The 19502-nt window shown below is 42.1% G+C and overlaps 2 protein-coding genes across 2 annotated transcripts in view; one reads left to right on the forward strand and one right to left on the reverse strand.

The window, feature by feature from the left end:
- LOC130848040 (cobalamin binding intrinsic factor-like) overlaps positions 1-19502 on the reverse strand; it is an 83945-nt gene that overhangs the window by 50789 nt on the left and 13654 nt on the right. The gene's annotated exons all lie outside the window — the stretch shown is intronic.
- Positions 1595-16839, forward strand: LOC130848041 (cobalamin binding intrinsic factor-like). The gene is made up of 9 exons (XM_057725845.1): positions 1595-1723; positions 2417-2593; positions 3323-3436; positions 3850-3990; positions 5575-5756; positions 9936-10113; positions 11472-11673; positions 13924-14042; positions 16617-16839. The coding sequence occupies exons 1-9, from the start codon at positions 1645-1647 to the stop codon at positions 16676-16678; spliced, it is 1254 nt and encodes a 417-aa protein (XP_057581828.1). The 5' UTR covers positions 1595-1644; the 3' UTR covers positions 16679-16839.

Here is a 19502-nt window from a genome sequence, read left to right on the forward strand (position 1 = left end):
AGAGAGCAGCACCTCTAGAAGGGCAAGGGACCTGGACTGCCAAAGCTCCTCCAAACCAGCCGCTTTGGGTCTTCCTACAGAGACAACCGAGTCCCGTCTGAGATCTTCAGCCCTGCTCCAGTCACTCCAGGGCTGACTGACCTACGCACGGTGGAAGCTTGAGGAATTCAATGAGGGACCTCTGAGGGTCAGGGTTACGATGACACCCTGCCTTGTAGGGACTGATTGCACCACTGGCCTTGATGTTTTCTGTAGGCTAAACACAAGGGGTCGTGTTGACCATAATCTACCCAAAGGTAATGGAATCCCGAAGGACTATTTGGGGGTTGGTTTTCTTACCTAGGGGGATTCAAAACGCTTGTGGGAATAGTCTTACTCCTCCTTGGGACCTGTCTCCTTTCATCTTGCCTCTTGCCCTTATTCAGGAGGGTAGTTTCCAGCCTAGCTGAGGCCACCGCAGATAGGAGGACCACCGCATGTCTCCTAGCCCTAAGAGGTTATCATTCCCTGGGATTAGAAGATCAAGAAGTTGATGCCTTATAAGATTTAAGGGGCATCAAGAGGGGAGATTGAAGAGGAAAGTTAGAATCTTACACTCAGCTAAAAACCACACCATGCTTGTTTTGCTTTTGTGAAATATGCTTGCTGCACCGAGAAAAACAGAAAAACAGGATGACCTGACAATCCAATGTAACTTTAAGATTTTTGCTAAAAAATGGAATGTTCTGCACCTGCCCTTGTAAGTTTCTGTTTGGAAACTTCTGTGCTCTGTAAACATGTGCACTATAAAAGTAAAGCTCACCCTGAGCTTGGCGTCTAGAACTTTGGAATGTTAGCTCATCTGAGGCCGCCGGCTTAATAAACCTGAGTTCTCCAACCCTCCGAGTGTGGTGCTTGGTTTCTCAACGGACTGATTTCTGCAACACGTTGATCCCATGTTTTCCAATTACTTACTTAACAGATAATATGTGAAAGCCCTGGGTGTTTGAAACTGCTTTCACCCGCGGATAAGGAAAGAGAAATAAAAAAAAACGATTTCTGGTCCATTGCTTCCCCAATATCAAACAACTTCAAACAACCTAGGCTGGAGCCCAGGTCATGTCAACTTCATTCATTGCATAAAGCCAGACCTCACCTGGACAATGCTCACCTGAGAGTCTAAAAGGACTTATTGTAAAGCAAGTGCCGCAGACTGTAAGCTAGGTGATGCCTTAGGAATCACCCAAACCTCAATGAAATGGTTGCCAGTAAACAGTCAAGAGGTTCTCTGGATGTGAAAAGGCTTGGGAGAAAGTCTCCTTTATACACACACATTAGCCAGCCTCCCAGGATTTTAGGAAAGGACACTTGGTCATCATTGCCTTCACCACATTCTAAGCCCAGAGCAACTCTTATGACTGTGCTGCCTAGATGTGACGTTCAGACACCTTGGAGGTTCTAGAGTAGGTAAACTTAGATAAGCAAATGGAAATTAGTTCTCTCAGGGAGAGAGAGGTCATCATAAGTAATTAGGAGTGGCTAGAGGACGGGGAGGAGGGCAGACTTTTACAAAGAAAACATATATAAGAGAAAGCAAAGGAATACTCTCCATGCAAACACAGGGACCTGTGAACGGGAGACGCGTCCAGAACAGGAGAGAGTGGGATGGCTGGGGTTGCCGTCCAGCTCCTGTCCCTTCTCTGGGCAATGACTGGGACCAGCACTCAGACCCGAAGCTCATGCTGTGAGTAGAGCATTTTTTCCAAGGAGGTCAGGGGAGCAGTTACTCTGGGGATAGGCAGAAACCTCAGACACTGACGCCTGTTGATGAGAAAGTGCCTGAAAATAGCGATCGCTATAGGAGTTCCAAAACGCGTGAATCAGGACATGAGTGTGTGTGGTTCACCTTTCCTGACTTAATAGCAAAAGTTCTTTGAGAGGCAAGTCTATGCGTTTTACATTAAGAGAGACTGAAATACCATTGCAGGAATGATGGTTCCACAGAGACCTTCAGTGGCTGTCTAACCAGGTACCACTACTAGTGAGAGTGTTTTGTACCTGCTGAGGATAGGTCATATTCCAAATCTTTCATATTTTCCATTTAAGAGTGAGAAAAAAAATGGATGCAAGGAAATCAGTGATTTCTAGGAAGATGCTAGAAATGGCATAAAATGTCAGTGAGCCATAGTGCTTGATACCACTAAGTGAAAAATCACTTTCTTAAAGGTAAGGGTTATTTGGGACGATGCAGGGACCAATTGGCCTCAAAAGAAAATCTCAAAGCTTTCTCCACTTCTCTTGAATAATCACCCCTAAAGGAGGCATCCATGACCATACCAAGGCTAATCCTGTCTCCTCCTAAGAGATGCAGAAAATATGTTTCTGGGAAGAGGGAGTGAGGATGGGGGGTTTAGTAAATGGCATCGCCCCCTTGCAGCTGTTCCCTCGGCAGAGCAGCCCTTGGTTAATGACATCCAAGTGCTCATGGAGAGCTCCGTGGACAACACCACCTTCCCAAACCCCAGTGTCCTGCTTGCCATGAACCTGGCCGGAGCCTACAGTTTGGAGGCCCAGAAGCTCCTGACTTACAAACTCATGGCCAGTGACACAGCCGGTGAGAAGCCAGAACCCCTCTGCCTGCTCCCTGAGTCTCCACCCCCAGACCCCCACCTCCCTGTCCCCCCACCCCAGTGCTACCTGTGACAGCACCTGGATCACCTAGACCCCTTTCCCTGCATACCTGGGAGGACGTATGTGTGAAGTCAGGGCAGTCACACAGGAGGGCAGTAAAGCAGCAAGAGCTCTAGATTAAATGGAAAAAGAGCCGGCTTCCAGGTCTGGCTCTGCCACTTATTAACTCTGTGACCTTGAACCAGTCACAGATCCCCAACAACCTCACGTTGGTCACTTGCAAAATGCACCTAATTCTCATAACAATAACTAACAGCAATAATAACAGCAGCAACAACAATAATAAAATCTCTGTTCTGCCTACCTCACAGGAGTTGCCTTGAGGTTCACATTAGATAAACTTGAGTAAAGTTAACATTATCTTGTAACTAAACATTTTTTATATATGAATTTGTATGGGTATTCTTGCTGCTTTTCTAAACAGATTCCAAGAATTCCCGATGGGGTTGTCAAGTCACATAGAGGCCACTAGATGAAATATTCCTTCCGTGTTTTTCTATCCTTCTTTCCTTAAGAAAGACCAGAAAGCTACCTCATCACATTATTAAAACATCAAAAGCATCTGGAAAGAAGTGGAGAGCTCAGCCTGGCCCCCCGGGGCTCTCTCCCCTGAGAACGCTTGTGTTTACCTATGCTGCTCTCTCTTCTACAGACCTGACCATTGGTCAGCTCGCCCTCACCACCATGGCCCTCACTTCCTCCTGCCGAGACCCTGGCAACAAAGTATCCAGCCTACAGACACAAATGGAGAACTGGGCACCTTCCAGTAAGACCTCATCAGAAGGGAGGGGGAAGGGAGGCAAATGATCCTTCCTGAGAATTTTAAATCTCAGGCAAAAGGACGGGAGAGTGGAAGTTTAGGGAAGAGACACAAAGTACCTCTGATAATCCCACAAATGAGATCTCCACTTCCAGTCCAATGAACTAGAAAGACCACTATGCCAAGGGCACAGTTCTAGGCTATCATTGAAGACAGCAGCATCCCTTTTATTCTGTTCTCATGCCAGATGACATTCTTCTTCTGAGACATGTGGAAGTTTTCTCTTGCCGATATGGTACCTTTCTTTTCAGACATGTTTTCTAGCAATGTCTACTTAAAAGCTTTAGTTTTTCCTTTTTCAGAAATGTCTACCTGATGGTGAACATTAGTCTTATGAAGTCCATCTATCCTCTTCCAAGGCCTCGATGCCCATGCTTCATCCTTCTATGGGCCCAGTGTGGCGATCTTGGCGCTGTGCCAGGACAACCCAGAGACGACCTTACCCATAGCAGCCCGCTTTGCCAAGACCCTGCTGGCCAATTCCTCTCCCTTCAACATGGGTGAGTAGGTCACCGCTTTCACCCGCTGCCCTGAGCTGGGGACATCAAGGGCACTGAAGGGTAGCGCTGGAAGGGAAAGTGGGAGAGGGGAGCTTTCCATGGAGGAGGAGCTGAGGACCATGGAAATGTCAGTAGATGAGAGATCCCTGGCAAATATTGGTTGGACCTGTGAATTAAGGTATCGATGAAAGAGAGAACAGAAAACACAGAAACCAGGACAACACTTGACACGTCTGGCAGTTGCAGAGTCTCCATTGGGAACAATAACTATGTCATCCAAGTCAGGAGTTGTTCCCAGACAAATGATTTAATTATTAAATCAGCGTCTGGACTCAGCCCCAGCCTACACCTCCTCTTGAATCGCTGCTGACGCTTCCACGCTCTGTTCTTCTCCATGCTTCTCCTTACAACATCCAGATATTCTCTTTCTATTAAACTCTCTGAACCCTAAATCCATGATGCCCCCCTTCAAGGATGCACTGGAATTATTCCTGGATCCGGCAAGCACATGGCTGCTCGTGAATGGAAGCTCTATCCCCTACCACACCATTTCCTTCTTCTGCACATAACAATCCCTCCTCTGTATGATGCCCTCTGTGGGGGCCCCTGTTAAATCCCTCATTTGTGGTCACCTCTTCTCCTCTGCCACTCTCTAAGCAACAGCATCATCTCAGGTTTTCACCCCTTATACATGCCACGTCAGCAACCTCTCTCATTTCAGCCTCCATCAGAACAACATGCAGGTAGATATTTACTAAAGTACCCGCCCCATGGGTCAAACACAGACTGGCCTCTGTTTCCCATCTGGGACCTCATGCACTGCTGGGGCATCTCTGCCAGTTCAGGAAGTTGGGACTTCTTTGCCAACACTGTCATCCTTAATGAGGTGATGCAACTTTCGGGTGGAGATTAGGGTGGGGAGGAAAAAATTAACCAAAAAAAATGCCATCTGGCAAGTCTTTGATTTGTTCTGGTCTCATCATGCCAGAGGTTGCCCATTTAGTTCACACATAATAAGAATGAAGTAAGGTAAAAAAGCCCCTGTGCTGGGTCAGTACGGAGGATGGAAATCCCCATGCTGCCTCCCCATCCAAGAATTCACAGGGCACAGTAACAGCAGAGAGTGCCAAGATTGCAAAACAGGTACAAACAGAAAATGCGAAAGGAATCCAGAAAAGAGACTACACCTGTTGTGTGGGATGACAGGGAAACTTTCATTGAGGAGGTGGTGATGGCTGGGCCTTCATGAACTGCTGACATTTTGAAAGATAAACACTGGGACGTGGGATTGAAATTGCAGCTAGTTGACTTTCATTCAGAGCATGAGCTGTGGAGTCACACAGATCTGCATCCAGGTCCTCGTGCTGCTACTTACTAGCTGTGCAGCTTTGGGCATTTTCCTAACCTCTCTGAGCCTCCATTTCCTCATCCCTTACATGGAGACAATTATAGGTCCTATTTCACAGATTGTCCTGGAGGGTAAAGGAGATGAAGAACCTGGACTGCAGTAAGCACACAGGAAATGTTAGTTGTTCATATGGTGGTGGTGGTGGTGGTGGTCTTATCCTCTGCTGTGATTCACAGACACAGGAGCAATGGCGACCTTGGCTCTGACCTGTATGTACAACAAGATCCCCATAGGTTCAGAGGAAGGTTACAGAGCCCTGTTCAGTCAGGTGCTGAAGAATATTGTGGAGAATATCAGCACGAGGATCCAAGACGATGGCATCATCGGAGACATCTACAGCACTGGCCTTGCCATGCAGGTAAATGCGTCACGGATGCCTTTCGCTGGGTCCATGCTCCTAAGCCTGGATTGTAGGACCGAGAGACCAGACTTCTGGTAGTGTCCCTGGGGAGGACCCGCTGCTGTGACTCGAGGTAGGTTCCTTATGGCACCTGTGCCTCAGTGTCTCTACTGGGGAAATGCAGGTAAGGGTTTATTCCTCCCTACCTCACAGGTAAAGTATAAAGTCAAATGTGCATGAACTTGTTTTCTTTCCATGGGAAAAAAAGAAAGGAAGAAATCCAAGATGTGTATTGGTTTATTAGGAATAACAATCAGTTTGTTCATAATAATTATAGACAATTGAAAGTTTGGTGTATAAGAAAATAAGGATATTCAAGGAGGTCCTCAAAAGTAGTGAATCTTCTGATTCCATCTTGCAATCAAGTGTTTTTCATCAGCCCTTTATCGTGATCCAAAAAAAGAGGCAGGATTGTATTCAAAATGATTAATGAAAATAACCCAAAGCTGCCTGGACTTCTAATCTTCGTCAAGCTCTTTTACTTGCTCAGTCTCAATTCAGCCTCACAAAGATCCCTAATATACAGCAGCGCCAGATGTGCCTGGTCATCAAGCCTATAAGTCTATACTCAGTCCTATGCTTCCCTAGTATAGAGACTCAGGCTTGGATTCTATAAGATGCTGCTCGATATAGCCACAAATACAACCACACACACACACACACACACACACACCCCTCCCCTTCCATTGATTAGGGCAGCATCTTCCCATGGAAAACACACCGATAAGAACAGGGAGAGAGAACCAACTAGAATCAAAAATTACAGGGTCACCTGTGGCCAAATCCTGTAGTCCAAACTAAGAAATTTATGCTCTAAAGCCTCAAAATGCCCTATGGGATTAATAGAAAAGCCCCATCATGACCTTCCCAACTTGGAAAGCCCAAGAAACAGAGAATCATAGTATTTTGCTCAGTGCATGAAATCAGGCAAAGAAAGACAAATGCTGTATGATATGACCCATATATGGCATCTAAAAAATAATACAATTGAATGTACATGCAAAACAGAAACAGACTTATAGATATAGAAACAAATGCAGTTACCAAAGGGGAGAGGGAAAGGAGGAGGGACAAATTAAGGGTATGTGACTAACATACTACTATGTATAAAGGAGATAAGTAACAAGGATATGCTGTATAGCACAGGGAATTGTAGCCATCATCTTGTGATAATCTATAATGGAGTCTAATCTGCAGAAATGCTGAATCACTCTTCTGTATGACTGAAACCAAAATAATATTGTAAATCAACTATACATCAGCCAAAACTAAAGAAGCAGAATCACGGAGTTACAGTGCCAGCCCCAAATCTAATTTAGCTCTGGACTAGTGCAGGAGGATGGAAACTGGTCTGATATTCTACACATTAAAAATTAGCAAGATAATATACAGCATGGTGACTATAGTTAATTGCATATTATATATTTGAAAGTTACTAAGAGAGTAAGTCTTACAAGTTATCATAATATAAAAAATGTGAAAATATGTGTAGTGATGGATGTCAACTAGACTTACTGTTATCATCTGACAATATATACAAATATCTAATCATTTGTTTTTACACCTGAAACAAATATAACGTGTCGGGCTTCCTAGGTGGCGCAGTGGTTGGGAGTCTGCCTGCCAATGCGGAGGACATGAGTTCGATCCCTGCTCCAGGAAGATCCCACATGCCGTGGAGCAACTAAGCTCGTGTGCCAAACAAAACAAATATAACGTGTCAATTACATCTCAATTTTTAAAATATTTTTAAAAACTAAGGTTAAAAATGAGCAAAGGGCATAAATAGACTAGAAACTAGTTCATGTTAAACGTAAGAGGAAATACAAAATCCCCACGCCAATGTGCCACAGAGCCGACTAATGAAAATAAAGTCAGTTTATACATCATACGGTGGTCAATAAAATTTTGCCAGAGAACATAACACCGTTTGTTTTTACAGCTGAATCATACAACAACTTTCTCAGGGCTCAGGTCTAGAAAGCTTTGTGGGGGAACAAAGCAAGTCTTGAAGAAATCTAAGGCAAGTTTTATTCATGACTCACGTAAACTAAGCTTGCTCACTTTAGAACCAGATAGAGAAGTGTTTGCTTTTGCTACTTTGGTTTGTGAATTCTGTTTGGGATTTCACCACCTGCAGGGTACACCATGATAAGCTGTACCTGGGAAATAAAGTGTTTTCTTGGAAAAAGGCAGGACCTCACCCATATCCAGATATTGAAGGCCACATGGATTTCTTGTCAGTTAGGATACATAACCTCTCCCAAACCCAGATATGCCGGAGTTTATTACCCAGGCAATTTGAAGTCTGAAATTACATAAAGTTTTCTAATCTAAAATGTTCTGGTGTCAAAAAGCAAAGGGTTTCTAAGGCTGTAACAACTTAGGTTTGAATCCCAGATTGGCCACCATCTTAGGCAAATATTGAATATCCTGGAATTTCATTTTCCCAATAATAGCAAAGGTATAAGAAAAAAGCCAAAGGCACAATATGGCTTTTAATAATTGTTTGTGGTCTCTCCCAGCAGAAGAGACCTGATATTTACCTTCCTTTGCAGCCTTCAGCCACCCTCTGCCAGCTGTCAGTGCCCTTCAAGTGGTCTAGGCTACCCACATTGCTTCCCAGAGGCACTCATGGGGCATGTCCTCCTCTTTCTTCCATCAATACTCAAACACTGTCAAGGTTCCTCTGACACTGACTTCCAACAGTTAATGCATTACTCCTTTCTAAAGAGTTGGTGTTGGTAATATTTTATCCCAAGGCAATACAATTCGCTCGGTAGGATTTGGGAGGTAACTATAGCAAGTGGACAAGATATAGTTGCTGGGAAAACCGAACGGTTGTCCCTTAACCAAATTGCCCTGTAAAGTGACCTCTGGGAAGAGCCATTGTCACGGTCAAGCAGGTTCACAGGAGCCTGTCAAAACGGCCTAGTTGCTCACATTGCTGCCTCTAGCTCACAGCCACTTCAGGCTCCCCCTCCCTTCTCCCATTTCCCATTTGAAGCCTCAAATGAAACAGTCATAAGCAACGCCACTCCATTAACACTCTCTGGTGGCTGCACTCAGCACAACCCTAAAAGTGGTAATGACAGCTTCCACATAACACACTACAAAATGCTTTTGTATAGCATCCCATCTGAACCTCCTATGACCGCCCCAAAGGTAGGCAAGGACTACAATTTCTATTTTACCCATGAGATAGAAAACTCAGCAAAGTAGAATGACTTGCATGGTGTATTTATCATGACTCATTCTGCAAATAACAGAAACGCAAATAATTTTTGCTTAAGAAAAAAAATGGAGATTTACTATTTTACGTAAACTGGGGGATTCAGGGCTCGATTAGGTGACTTCAGGATTCACCAGGATAAAAGGCTCAAATCATGATATCAGGGATAACTCTTTCATATCTCACAGCCCTGGTTTTTCTCCTTCTCTCCTGCTGTATGGTTTCTTCAAAGTGGCTGAGAAAAATGGTCCCTAGCACCTCAATGACTGGGGGGAAAGAAAATCTCTCTCCCAGTGTGTTTATATCAGGGAAGGACACGGATTAGTGCATGTGCCTCCCTGCCCCAATCACTATCACCAAGAGGACAGCACTCCTCAGTTAGCTCAGCCCATGAGTCCAGCCCTGTGGCCAGGGTTGTGGAGCCTCTAGCTAACAGTCCTGACATGACCAAAGAATGTGGGAAGAGTCCACCAAAGGATGTGCAGAACAACAAAAAAACAAAAGAAGTCTACTACCTTTTGATCATGGCCAGGTTGTCCTAGACTAAATCTCCCCCAGGAGCTTGCTTTGCCAGCTCTCATCCTCCTTCTACATCCAAGAACTGTTAGTAAACAAAGCAGTCCTAATAGCACTCCCTGAATTGGAGTGTGGCTCAGATAATTTATTGTGTGACTGCTATGCGACAGACACCGAACTAAGCTGTGGGTACACAGCTGTGAATAAGACAGACGTTGCCCCGAACCTCATGCAGCTTTGGTTTCGGACTCTGGTTGGTCACAAAGATTAGTGATCAAATCTATCCCTTATGAGGCTAATAAAGGCCAACTCTCAGCTATGCTTAATGTCTCTCTCTCTCCCCCTCTCTCTCTTTCTCTCCCTCTCCACCTCCCCACCCCCGGTCCCAGGCTCTCTCTGTGACACCTGAGCAACCTAACAAGGAGTGGAACTGCCAGCAGACAATGGATACTGTACTGGATGACATTAAGAAGGGGATATTCCACAACCCCATGTCTATTGCCCAAATTCTCCCTTCCCTGAAAGGCAAGACATACCTAGATGTGCCTCATGTGTCCTGTACCCCTGGTAAGAACTTTTAACATCTGTCTCTCCCTATGAAGAGGCAACTTATGCCAGGAATGATATGGGGACCAATTTTAAATGGCTTGTTATAGCCATGACTTCCATGTAGGCAGGGCCAGCCTCCAAGAGTTGTGTGCTAGTATGTAGCCATGCTGTCCTGCCCTGAGAATTCTGCACCCACACCCACTTCATTCAACACACATTTATTGAGCACCTACTATAGGTAAATCATTTTGTTGAATGCTGGTAAAGAGAGAAGGTCCATGGTCTTAACAATCAAATAACATACGTCTTCATTCATTCATTTGACAAATGCAAGAAACATTATGCAATATCTTATCATATCTGCTCTTTACAAAGTCAAGAGATGGTATGTAGACAAAAACTACAATATTTGGAAGAATGAAATAAGTATTCAGGAGAAATAGAGGCCACATACAGTGCAAAAGCAAAGACAGTATGACCAATCATTGAATTTGGGAAGCTTAGGAGAAGAACAGAGTTGACATTTCACCCAAGACTTGGACATATAAAAATGTGCTCACAGCACACCACAGAGATGGGGTGGAAATCTGGCACTTTTTATTTGAAATATCTTTATATTATCCATTTACAAATACAATAGAGATACTTAAAATTCAAACATTGCAGATCTATACATCTAGAAAGTAGAGTCCTGCAAAAAAAAATTATCACCCCAGAGTCTTTAGTATAGATTCCTCCAACTCTTCTTTCTAATCAAATTCTAACATAAAGTATGATTCATCTTATGTTGCATGGATTTCCTGAGATAAGCAGAAATTAGTAAGCTCCTTGTCTATCTCAACACAGAATCTACAGAGACCACAATTAAGCAATCTCACCATAATCATACCAAACACAGCCACATTCACCTAATTCCTTAGGGTGCTTCCCAAAGATTTCTTAACTTGAGCAATGTGGCCACAGAGTCCTTCCTAGGATTCTACACTAGTTGCCCAGGTATTTTGTCAAATGGTCTGAAACTTACTACCTTTGTTTCTGGATTCTTCAGGTTAACAGAAAACCCCAAGCGAACAGTGAGTACCTTGTAAACTACATGACTTAGGGCTCACAATCCTCCCTTCAACTTACAAATCCTTTTAACAAAATCAACGTTCGTTATTAAGCTAGCTGTCAGTTCTTCAGCTACAAACAATTCTCTAGGATGGAAATGAGAGCTTCAAAGACCCCAGCAGTGCCTCGGAACAATCCACAAAGAACACAAAACCATTGTCATTGCTTGAAATGTGTTCTGGGGTGAGCTGCCAATAACAGAGATTTTGTACCTATACTACAAACCCTATAATCTTTAACAAATTTGGCCTCTTTTCTCTTCCCAGATCATGAGGTGCAACCAACTCCATCCAACTATCCTAGCCCTGTTCCCACCTCAACATCCAATATCACCGTCATATACACCATAAATAACCAGCTCAGGGGCGTGGAGCTGCTCTTCAATGAGACCATCAATGTCAGTGTGAGAAGAGGATCAGTGCTACTTGTTGTCCTAAAGGAAGCGCAGCGCAAAAACCCCACATTCAAGTGAGTGGTACAAGGGACATTCACCATCCCTGCCAAGCCCAACCTGAATTCCCATTCTCTCCCTCTCCTTCCCTCATTTTCTTGCTTTTTTCCCTTCTGATAATGCAACAGATCTTTATTTAATAACCCCTTGAGGAGCCTGCAATCAAGTAACTAAGCAAGGCTCTCATAAAAGTTAAATCATTCAAGTCAATACATGATGGAATTTTCAAAACAGGAATTCAAAGGGAAGAGAGCACAGTGTGGGTTAGAAGAGTCAAGGAAAGCTCATGGCTTTGGACCACATTCAAAGAAGAGGTACCATACAGGAAGACATACAAGGATGGTATTCAAGGAAGAGGGGATGGGGAGGATGAAGCATTCAAGACAGGACTGAGGGAGGAATTTAGGGTCAATGAGTAGACCAGCTTGACTAGAGAAGAGAATACAGGACTGAATTAAATGAATGATGTCTGGAAAGACACATTCAGTGATATTGTAGAAAGCCTGACATTCCAGGCTAAGGAAACCCGACTTCACGTTGCAGAGAAGCATTGCAAGTTTTTGAGTAAGAAAAATCATGTTACAGGGATATGTGTATAAAAACAGATGATTGAACTTGGTATACCCCCCAAAAAATAATAAATAAATAAATAAAATTAAAAAAAGAAGAAAAATCATGTTGTACAATGTTAACTGGGTTGGGGACTGAGTGACAAGGAGGAAAGCTAGGGCGTGAATGTAGAAAGGAAGCAAAAAGTGATAAGGACTTCATCTAGGAGAAATGCACTCATACCAAAGAAGACGCCCCAGGGCCCATGAGTGACTGGATGTGGGGGTCAAGAGAAAGAAGCTTCAAAACTGTTGATAGGGGTGTCAGGAAGAAAGAATCTCCTTCTGAGAAAAACCCAATTTATTTAGACATGTTTAATTGCTGGCATTCAAAGCAGAAATGTTAGGAAGCTTTTGGAGGTATAAAGGAAGTCCTAGAAAAAGAGGTCAGGACAAGCAAAAGGCATTGGATAGTCATTGATAGAGGTGATGACTGAAGTTAGGGACAGTGTAGTAGGTGGCAGATACAATGCTTCCAATAAAACCATGAGATAAATATAATTATTCCCATTTTACAGATAGAATCCCTAAGGCTCAAAATGGCGAAGTAATATTTTGAAGATCACATAATGTGTATCTACTAGAGTGGAGATCTGAACCCAGATTTGGCTGATTCTAAAGCCCATGTGTTTTCCACTTCCCAGTTGGGAAAGGGAAGAATATAGAAATAAAACACAAAGGAGAACATTAAATTTTGGGGAATGTTTATAGTTTGCAAAAAAAGGGAACAGTAGAGAAATATGGAGAAGACTAAGCTATAGGAGGAGGAAGGGGAAGATGCCAGGTCACGGAAAGGAAAAAATGGCACTTTCAAAGGAACGATGGCACGATCCAAATTCTGCAGAGACGTCCAGGAGAAAGACTGACAGAGGCCAAGGAATTGACAGTTGAGTGACATGGGATCCATTCCTCAGAGTTAGGATAAGTACATGTATCTGCTGCCCACAGACCAGCTCCATAACTTCCCTAACTTCTGCAGAACAGGCCAGAATAAAGATTGCATTTCGAGAATACTTAATTTTTCAACAACCTTCTGAATATACTTTATTTCTTCTCTAAGCTCAGCTTTAATTTTGCCTGCTTTTTCTTCTTCTAACTATAAATGTAATAAATATACATAGTAGAAACTTTGAGGGAGGAAAGCATAAACAAGAAAAAGCATCTATCGTCCATCCATAATATAATCTGTTGATATTTTTTATAATTTTATACGTATTTTCTCCATGTGTATTACAAATAGTTGTGATCAATAACACACATACGATAGATATTTCCCATACAATGTGCATCCCACATTTTCACTTAACATTACCTACGCATTTTTCCATGTCACAGAAAAGTATTGAAAAATATGATTTTCATTACTGCAAAAGAGTCAACCTTGGATATTCGTTCCATCACTCACCTCATTTTTTGCTCATTGTTGGACATTTACATTTTTTAAATCTGCTTATTGATAGGCTTTTTAAAAATCAGTTCATTTTATTTTTATTCAATTCCAAGTGAAGTAACTTTACGTTCATTAGTCGTGCATTTTCTCTTTGAAGCATGATATTTTATGACCCTTATAGCATTTAGAAGGTCTTTGTCCCTTCATCTTAACTTCTTATTGCCTGACCTAAAGCGAGGGATTAATCACATATGACATTATTCTTACAGATTTGAAACCACAATGACGTCCTGGGGACTTATGATCTCTTCTATTAACAATCTCGCTGAAAATGTTAATGACAAGACATATTGGCAGCTCCTGAGTGGGAAAACACCTTTAAACGAAGGTGAGAGAAGAAAAGGAATGTGGGCATTTTCTCCATCATTTGAAGGCTAATTCTTTCATTTCCACCTTCAATTCTTTCATTTATTTAATTGATAAATAATTGTAAGACTGCATGTATATATACAATAATTGTATATATAGCGGTTACATGTGTATATACATACTCAGATATATTATGAATAGACAGTGATGATAGGTAGATAGAGGATAGATAGATAGATGATAGATGATAGATAGATAGATGATAGATGGACAGATAGATAGATGATAGATAGATAGAGCAGATGCGTGGCTATCTAAAATAGCTTTTTGTGAGAAATAAGCCCACTTGTGCGATTACCAAAGAAAGGACATGGAAGCTCAGAGCACAGCAAAGCCAGACTTTAGTATCGGTCTTGCAAGAGCGGGTGTCTGCTGGAAAGGCACACCCAGGACAACTACAGCAAGCATTTTATCCCCTAGTTCACAAATCCCTCCCCTGGTTCCTCATTGGCTGAGTGCTACCAGGTTCACAGGCTTTCCCAAAGGTCGCATACCAATGAGGTTAAAATAAGTACTTTGTTGCTATTTGAATGGAGGGTTTAGACTTCCTCCAAGACCACATGCCTCCTTTTGTTCTGTTACTTTTGGGCCCAAGCCTTTGTCTGTTACTTTTCTGGACTTTTTTTGGCGTGAGTCTTTGGTCACGTGAACAAACTTTACTCCATTTTCTGGAAATGAATCATAAAACATCCATTGTCCCTCACGTTTAAAAAAAATCAAGAATCCTAACTCCACTTTGAGCCAGTGGGAAAATAGTCAGTGAACCAGAAAAGTGGATTGAACTAAAGCAATAAAAGCTAAAGAACGGAAAAGCAGGTGTGAGAAAGACTTAAAAACAAAAGTGTGTGATCTAAGATGGCCACTTTGGGGTTAAAAAATTAAACATGTATGTGTAAAAGGAAGGAACAGTGAATTCACAAGGCAGTGGAAAATAAATGAGAGGGATAAGATAACAGCTCTTATTGTAGTAGTGGTATCTTATTTCATGCTCACATTAACGCTGTAGGTATTAGTGACTCCCTTTCTACAGAGAAGAAAGTGAGGTCTCACAAACAAAACAGAGACCTGCCCAAGGCACACACGTAGTATGTGACAGAGCAAATAATCAAGACCACAGCTTCCCTCAAAATCCATTCTTTGCCTTCTTTTGTTGCAGTGTTATTAAAATTGCCAAAAAGAAGAATGTTTGTGTGGGGAAAGTAGAAAAAATAAAACTCAGACGTCAGCAAAACCTTAACAATCTTAAAATGTTTGCACAAATACTAAAATATCCTCCAATGTAAAGAGCACTGGTCTATGGTTTTGTCTAAGGGTGATGTTACCCAGTCACCCTGATGTTCACTGTCACTGTGCAGAGATGTGAAGCCAATATAGTCGCAGCAGACTCAAGACTGGGGCTTTGTCAAGATGTTTCACTACCCAAAATTACAATGAGAGAGATGTTTTCCCTAGAGCCTACCATGGATTTAACAAAATCTGGCCAGTCAGAATTTGTGGAATTGCAGCAAAGCGTATAAGAAAGATCTTAGAGTCACATAAGCCTAGGTGAGAAGCCCATATCCCATTGTCTCTCATGCTCTCTCTCTCTCTCTCTTTGTTTTGGTCATCCTCCACAGCTTTCAGGATTTGAGTTCCCTGACCAGAAATTGAACCCAGGCCCCAGCAGTGAAAGCACCAAGTCCTAACCACTGGACCGACAGGGTAGTCCCAAGGCCCCTTCTCTTATTTTCTAGCTACACTAGGCAAATAACAAATCTTCTCTGAGCCACGGTGCCCACAGCTATAATATGGAAATGGCGATAACCATTTCTTAGGTTATTGTGAGGATTAGAAATAACAGGGTTGAAATGAGTAAGTTCAATGCCTCTTCCACTGTATTTGTTCAAAAATTCTAATCACTACTGTTATTCATTCTCCTACCACTTTCATGTCAAGACTTGCCCTGGGAACTTAAATCGGGGGAAAGAAAATCCTCTGAAATCCAAAAAGATTTGGGCCTGGAATTGTCATGCTTTCTGCCACCTGGCTACTCCCAGGTTAATCATCGATTATGTCATCATCTGTGTTTCCTGCCCGGAAAGACAAGAATCCTCAACCCATTGCCCTTCCTTACTTCTTACAAAATCTTCCAAAATGAACATGAGCTCCTGCCTCGGATGCTCCAAATTTGGCTTACATAAGCCATTTCAATAGTAACAACTTTCTTTCACACTTCTTATGTGTCAGCTACTGTATTAGGCATTTGGCAGTCATTATTCTAACCCTGAAAATAACTCTTCAGCCAGAATACTAGTGGTACAATTGTGTATATGAGAGAAGGAGGCTGGCACAATCTAAGGGGCTTGGCCAAAGATGTGCTCCACATGGCAACTGAGAGCCTGGAAACAAGGACCCTCAAATCTCAATTCCATGCTCCACTCCCTTTAACGGAGTGATTTTGCTCCTCTACCGGATTTAATGGGCTGATCCCGTGGGAGAGGGGCGTGCTTATGGGCTCCGCGGTCACTTCACGTTGTTCTCTGCTTGTTTCCAGGAGCTGCTGACTACATACCCTTCAACCACGAGCACATCACAGCCAACTTCACACAGTACTAAGGAGGAGGAGGCTTGAGCTTCTACCAAACGTCTCCAAAGGGCGGCTGGAAGATTTTTTCACAGCATTTCAAATCTATGCCAAAAAGTGGCTATTTATGGTGCTACCATATTCCTGGTTAAAATATGGAAACCACACTGCAAAATAAATGATGCAAACTTCCCTGGAGTTTCAACATCTGTGACCCATGACAGAAGTCCAGCTTCTCAAGACAGTGACGGCCAGTCATCATTTAATCCTAGGGTGATGGGAAAAGGGGGTGTCTGACTGATATTATGGAAGGGCATTCTGATGTTTTTGATTAATTAACCAACACACTTTTATCCTATGAAGGAAATGATGTAGCTTTAAAACTCCTATTTTTATTTCTTATGCCAATTACTCCTTTTCAAATCACCTAGTGTAAACATACGTATATGTACACACATATTCATCCATACGTAAAGTGACCAAAATTATTTCTTATGAAACTCCCAGATGGTTCAGAACTAGGTAAATGATGTTATGGATATATCACAACTCTCCCCTTCCATTTCCAATATTTGTTCTAGGTAAATCACATTTCAAATATATTTTATATAATTTATATATATTGAATATATTAATATAAGCAATGTGTATTTCATATTAATATAAATTTAACATATAATATGTTTTATATGTTAAATGTAGATATAGATCTGTAACTGTAACCCATAAAGAATACATATTATATTTTAGATTATTAGATCTATAATCTCAGCCTAGCCTACGTGTGTGCATATATATATGTATATATATATATATATATATATATACACACACTGAAGTTATAGACCTCTAGGAGAAAAATTTTTAAGACAATCAAACTCTAAACTCTGCTTATTGGAGTCAATATTGTAGCAAACTTTCTAGAGATTATGAAAATTTGTATCAAAAGACCTAAGATATACTCAACTTTGACACAAAAACACTCCCAATTCTGAAATTCATATAAAGGGAGACATCATAAGAGGACACATATATAAGAATCTAAATGTCCACTGGGACAATTAGAGAATAAACCGCAGATATGCAGCCTCAACACACTTCCTAACACTGAACCCAGAAGTGGACAGACTTCACTGCCCCATCACAGGCCTCCTCCTGGCATCTCAGAGCCAGCACCTGCCCTCTGGTAACAATCTGGCTCCCAGGAGAAAGAGGCGTGGACCACACAGGCCCAGGTCCTCACACCCGTCACAGCTGTTAGGTAAGTCACTGTACTCCTGAAAGAGGTCAGGACTGTCACTGTCATGGAAGGAACCCTCAGGGAGCGGTGAATAAGTGCTCTCTCATGACATATCATGATGTTTGTAATACGGAAAAAATGGAAACGATCTGTATATCCAACAATAGAGCAATGCATAGATAAACACTGGTGAGTCTATATGATGAGATTCTTTTTTTAATTTAATTATATTTATTTTATTTTTTTTATATTGGCTGCGTTGGATCTTCATTGCCGTGTTCGGGCTTTCTGTAGTTGCGGAGAGCGGGGGCTACTCTTCACTGCAGTGCACGGGCTTCTTATTGCAGTGCCTTCTCTTGTTGCAGAGCATCGGCTCTAGGCACACGGGCTTCAGTAGTTGTGGCGCGTGGGCTTAGTTGCTCTGAGCCATGTGGGATCTTCCCGGACCAGGGCTCGAACCTATGTCCCCTATATTGGCAGGCGGATTCTTAAGCACTACACCATCAGGGAAGCCCATGACGAGATTCCAAAAGTCACTAAACTTCTTGTTGAAGATAAATACTGACCTGACGATAAATACTGAAGTCTGATTTCTTCACTTGGCTGTGCATGAATGTCTTTGCTGATGTGAAAAGACTACACAACATCATAATATCAACCATCCCAGTGTGTGATAGTGTTTATCTCTGCATGGTAGAATGATTAGTGATTGATTTTTTTATTTGTTTAATTTGTTTTTCTGTTTTCTAAGCTTTCTCCATTCAACACATAATAATTGAGTAATGAAAAGTGGAGGAAAATTATTTTAAACAAAGATGACTTTTTCTCGTTTAACAATAAATTGGGCAACCAAGGAAGGGGTGTGTGTGTGTGTGTGTGTGTGTGTGAGTCCCGCACCCACCGTTTGCTCTAATGATAGAAATTTAAGGAAAACAAGGGGCACGGAAGATGGGAGGAATCTCAGGCTGGTTTCATGTATGAAAACCCTGTTTTAACTATCTGTGTAGTAATTCACTGTGTCCATCTGTATTGGCAGGGGTGGAGGACAGGGGAGTGAGGTTGACAATGGGTCTACTATGAGGAGTTGCAATTCCGCTTTGAGGAAGCACCTTAATTAAATGTAGTCTGTGTGGGTTCGTTTTTTTGTGGAATTTGCAATGCCCTAGACTGCATTCTGATGTTTCAGTGACTATAACAAGCGCTTTTGTGACCTCTGGTGGTCATGGCTGGTAAAGGCTAAGCTTCCTTTAGGGAGAGGTCAATTATGCACAACCACTTCTGTGAAGATGCAGGGGAAGGAGGAAGGAAGATTGCTACCAAATACTTTCCCCCTATTATAAATAGTATGGAATTAACAAAGTGGGTATAGAGGGAATATATCTCAATATGATAAAGGCTATATATATGACAAGCCTACAGCCAGCATCTTAACCATGAAAAAGCATTCCCTCCAAGATGAGGAACAAGACAAGGATGTTCCTTCTTGCCATTTTTATTCAACATAGTATTGGAAGTCCTAGAGGCAGCAGACAAAAATAAATAAAAGGAATCCAAATTAGAAAGGAAGAAATTAAACTGTCACTGTTTGCAGGTGACATACTATGTATAGAAAATTC

Source organism: Hippopotamus amphibius, chromosome 3, assembly GCF_030028045.1.
Source record: "Hippopotamus amphibius kiboko isolate mHipAmp2 chromosome 3, mHipAmp2.hap2, whole genome shotgun sequence".
Lineage (NCBI taxonomy): Eukaryota > Metazoa > Chordata > Mammalia > Artiodactyla > Hippopotamidae > Hippopotamus > Hippopotamus amphibius.

Bases quoted from the DNA above. Each gene is read 5' to 3' on its own strand.
- LOC130848041 (XM_057725845.1), top strand. From the start codon at position 1,645: ATGGCTGGGGTTGCCGTCCAGCTCCTGTCCCTTCTCTGGGCAATGACT. The intron at 3,437-3,849 runs GTAAGACCTCAT...TCCTCTTCCAAG, and splicing joins GGAGAACTGGGCACCTTCCA to GCCTCGATGCCCATGCTTCA. The intron at 14,043-16,616 runs GTGAGAGAAGAA...GCTTGTTTCCAG, and splicing joins GAAAACACCTTTAAACGAAG to GAGCTGCTGACTACATACCC.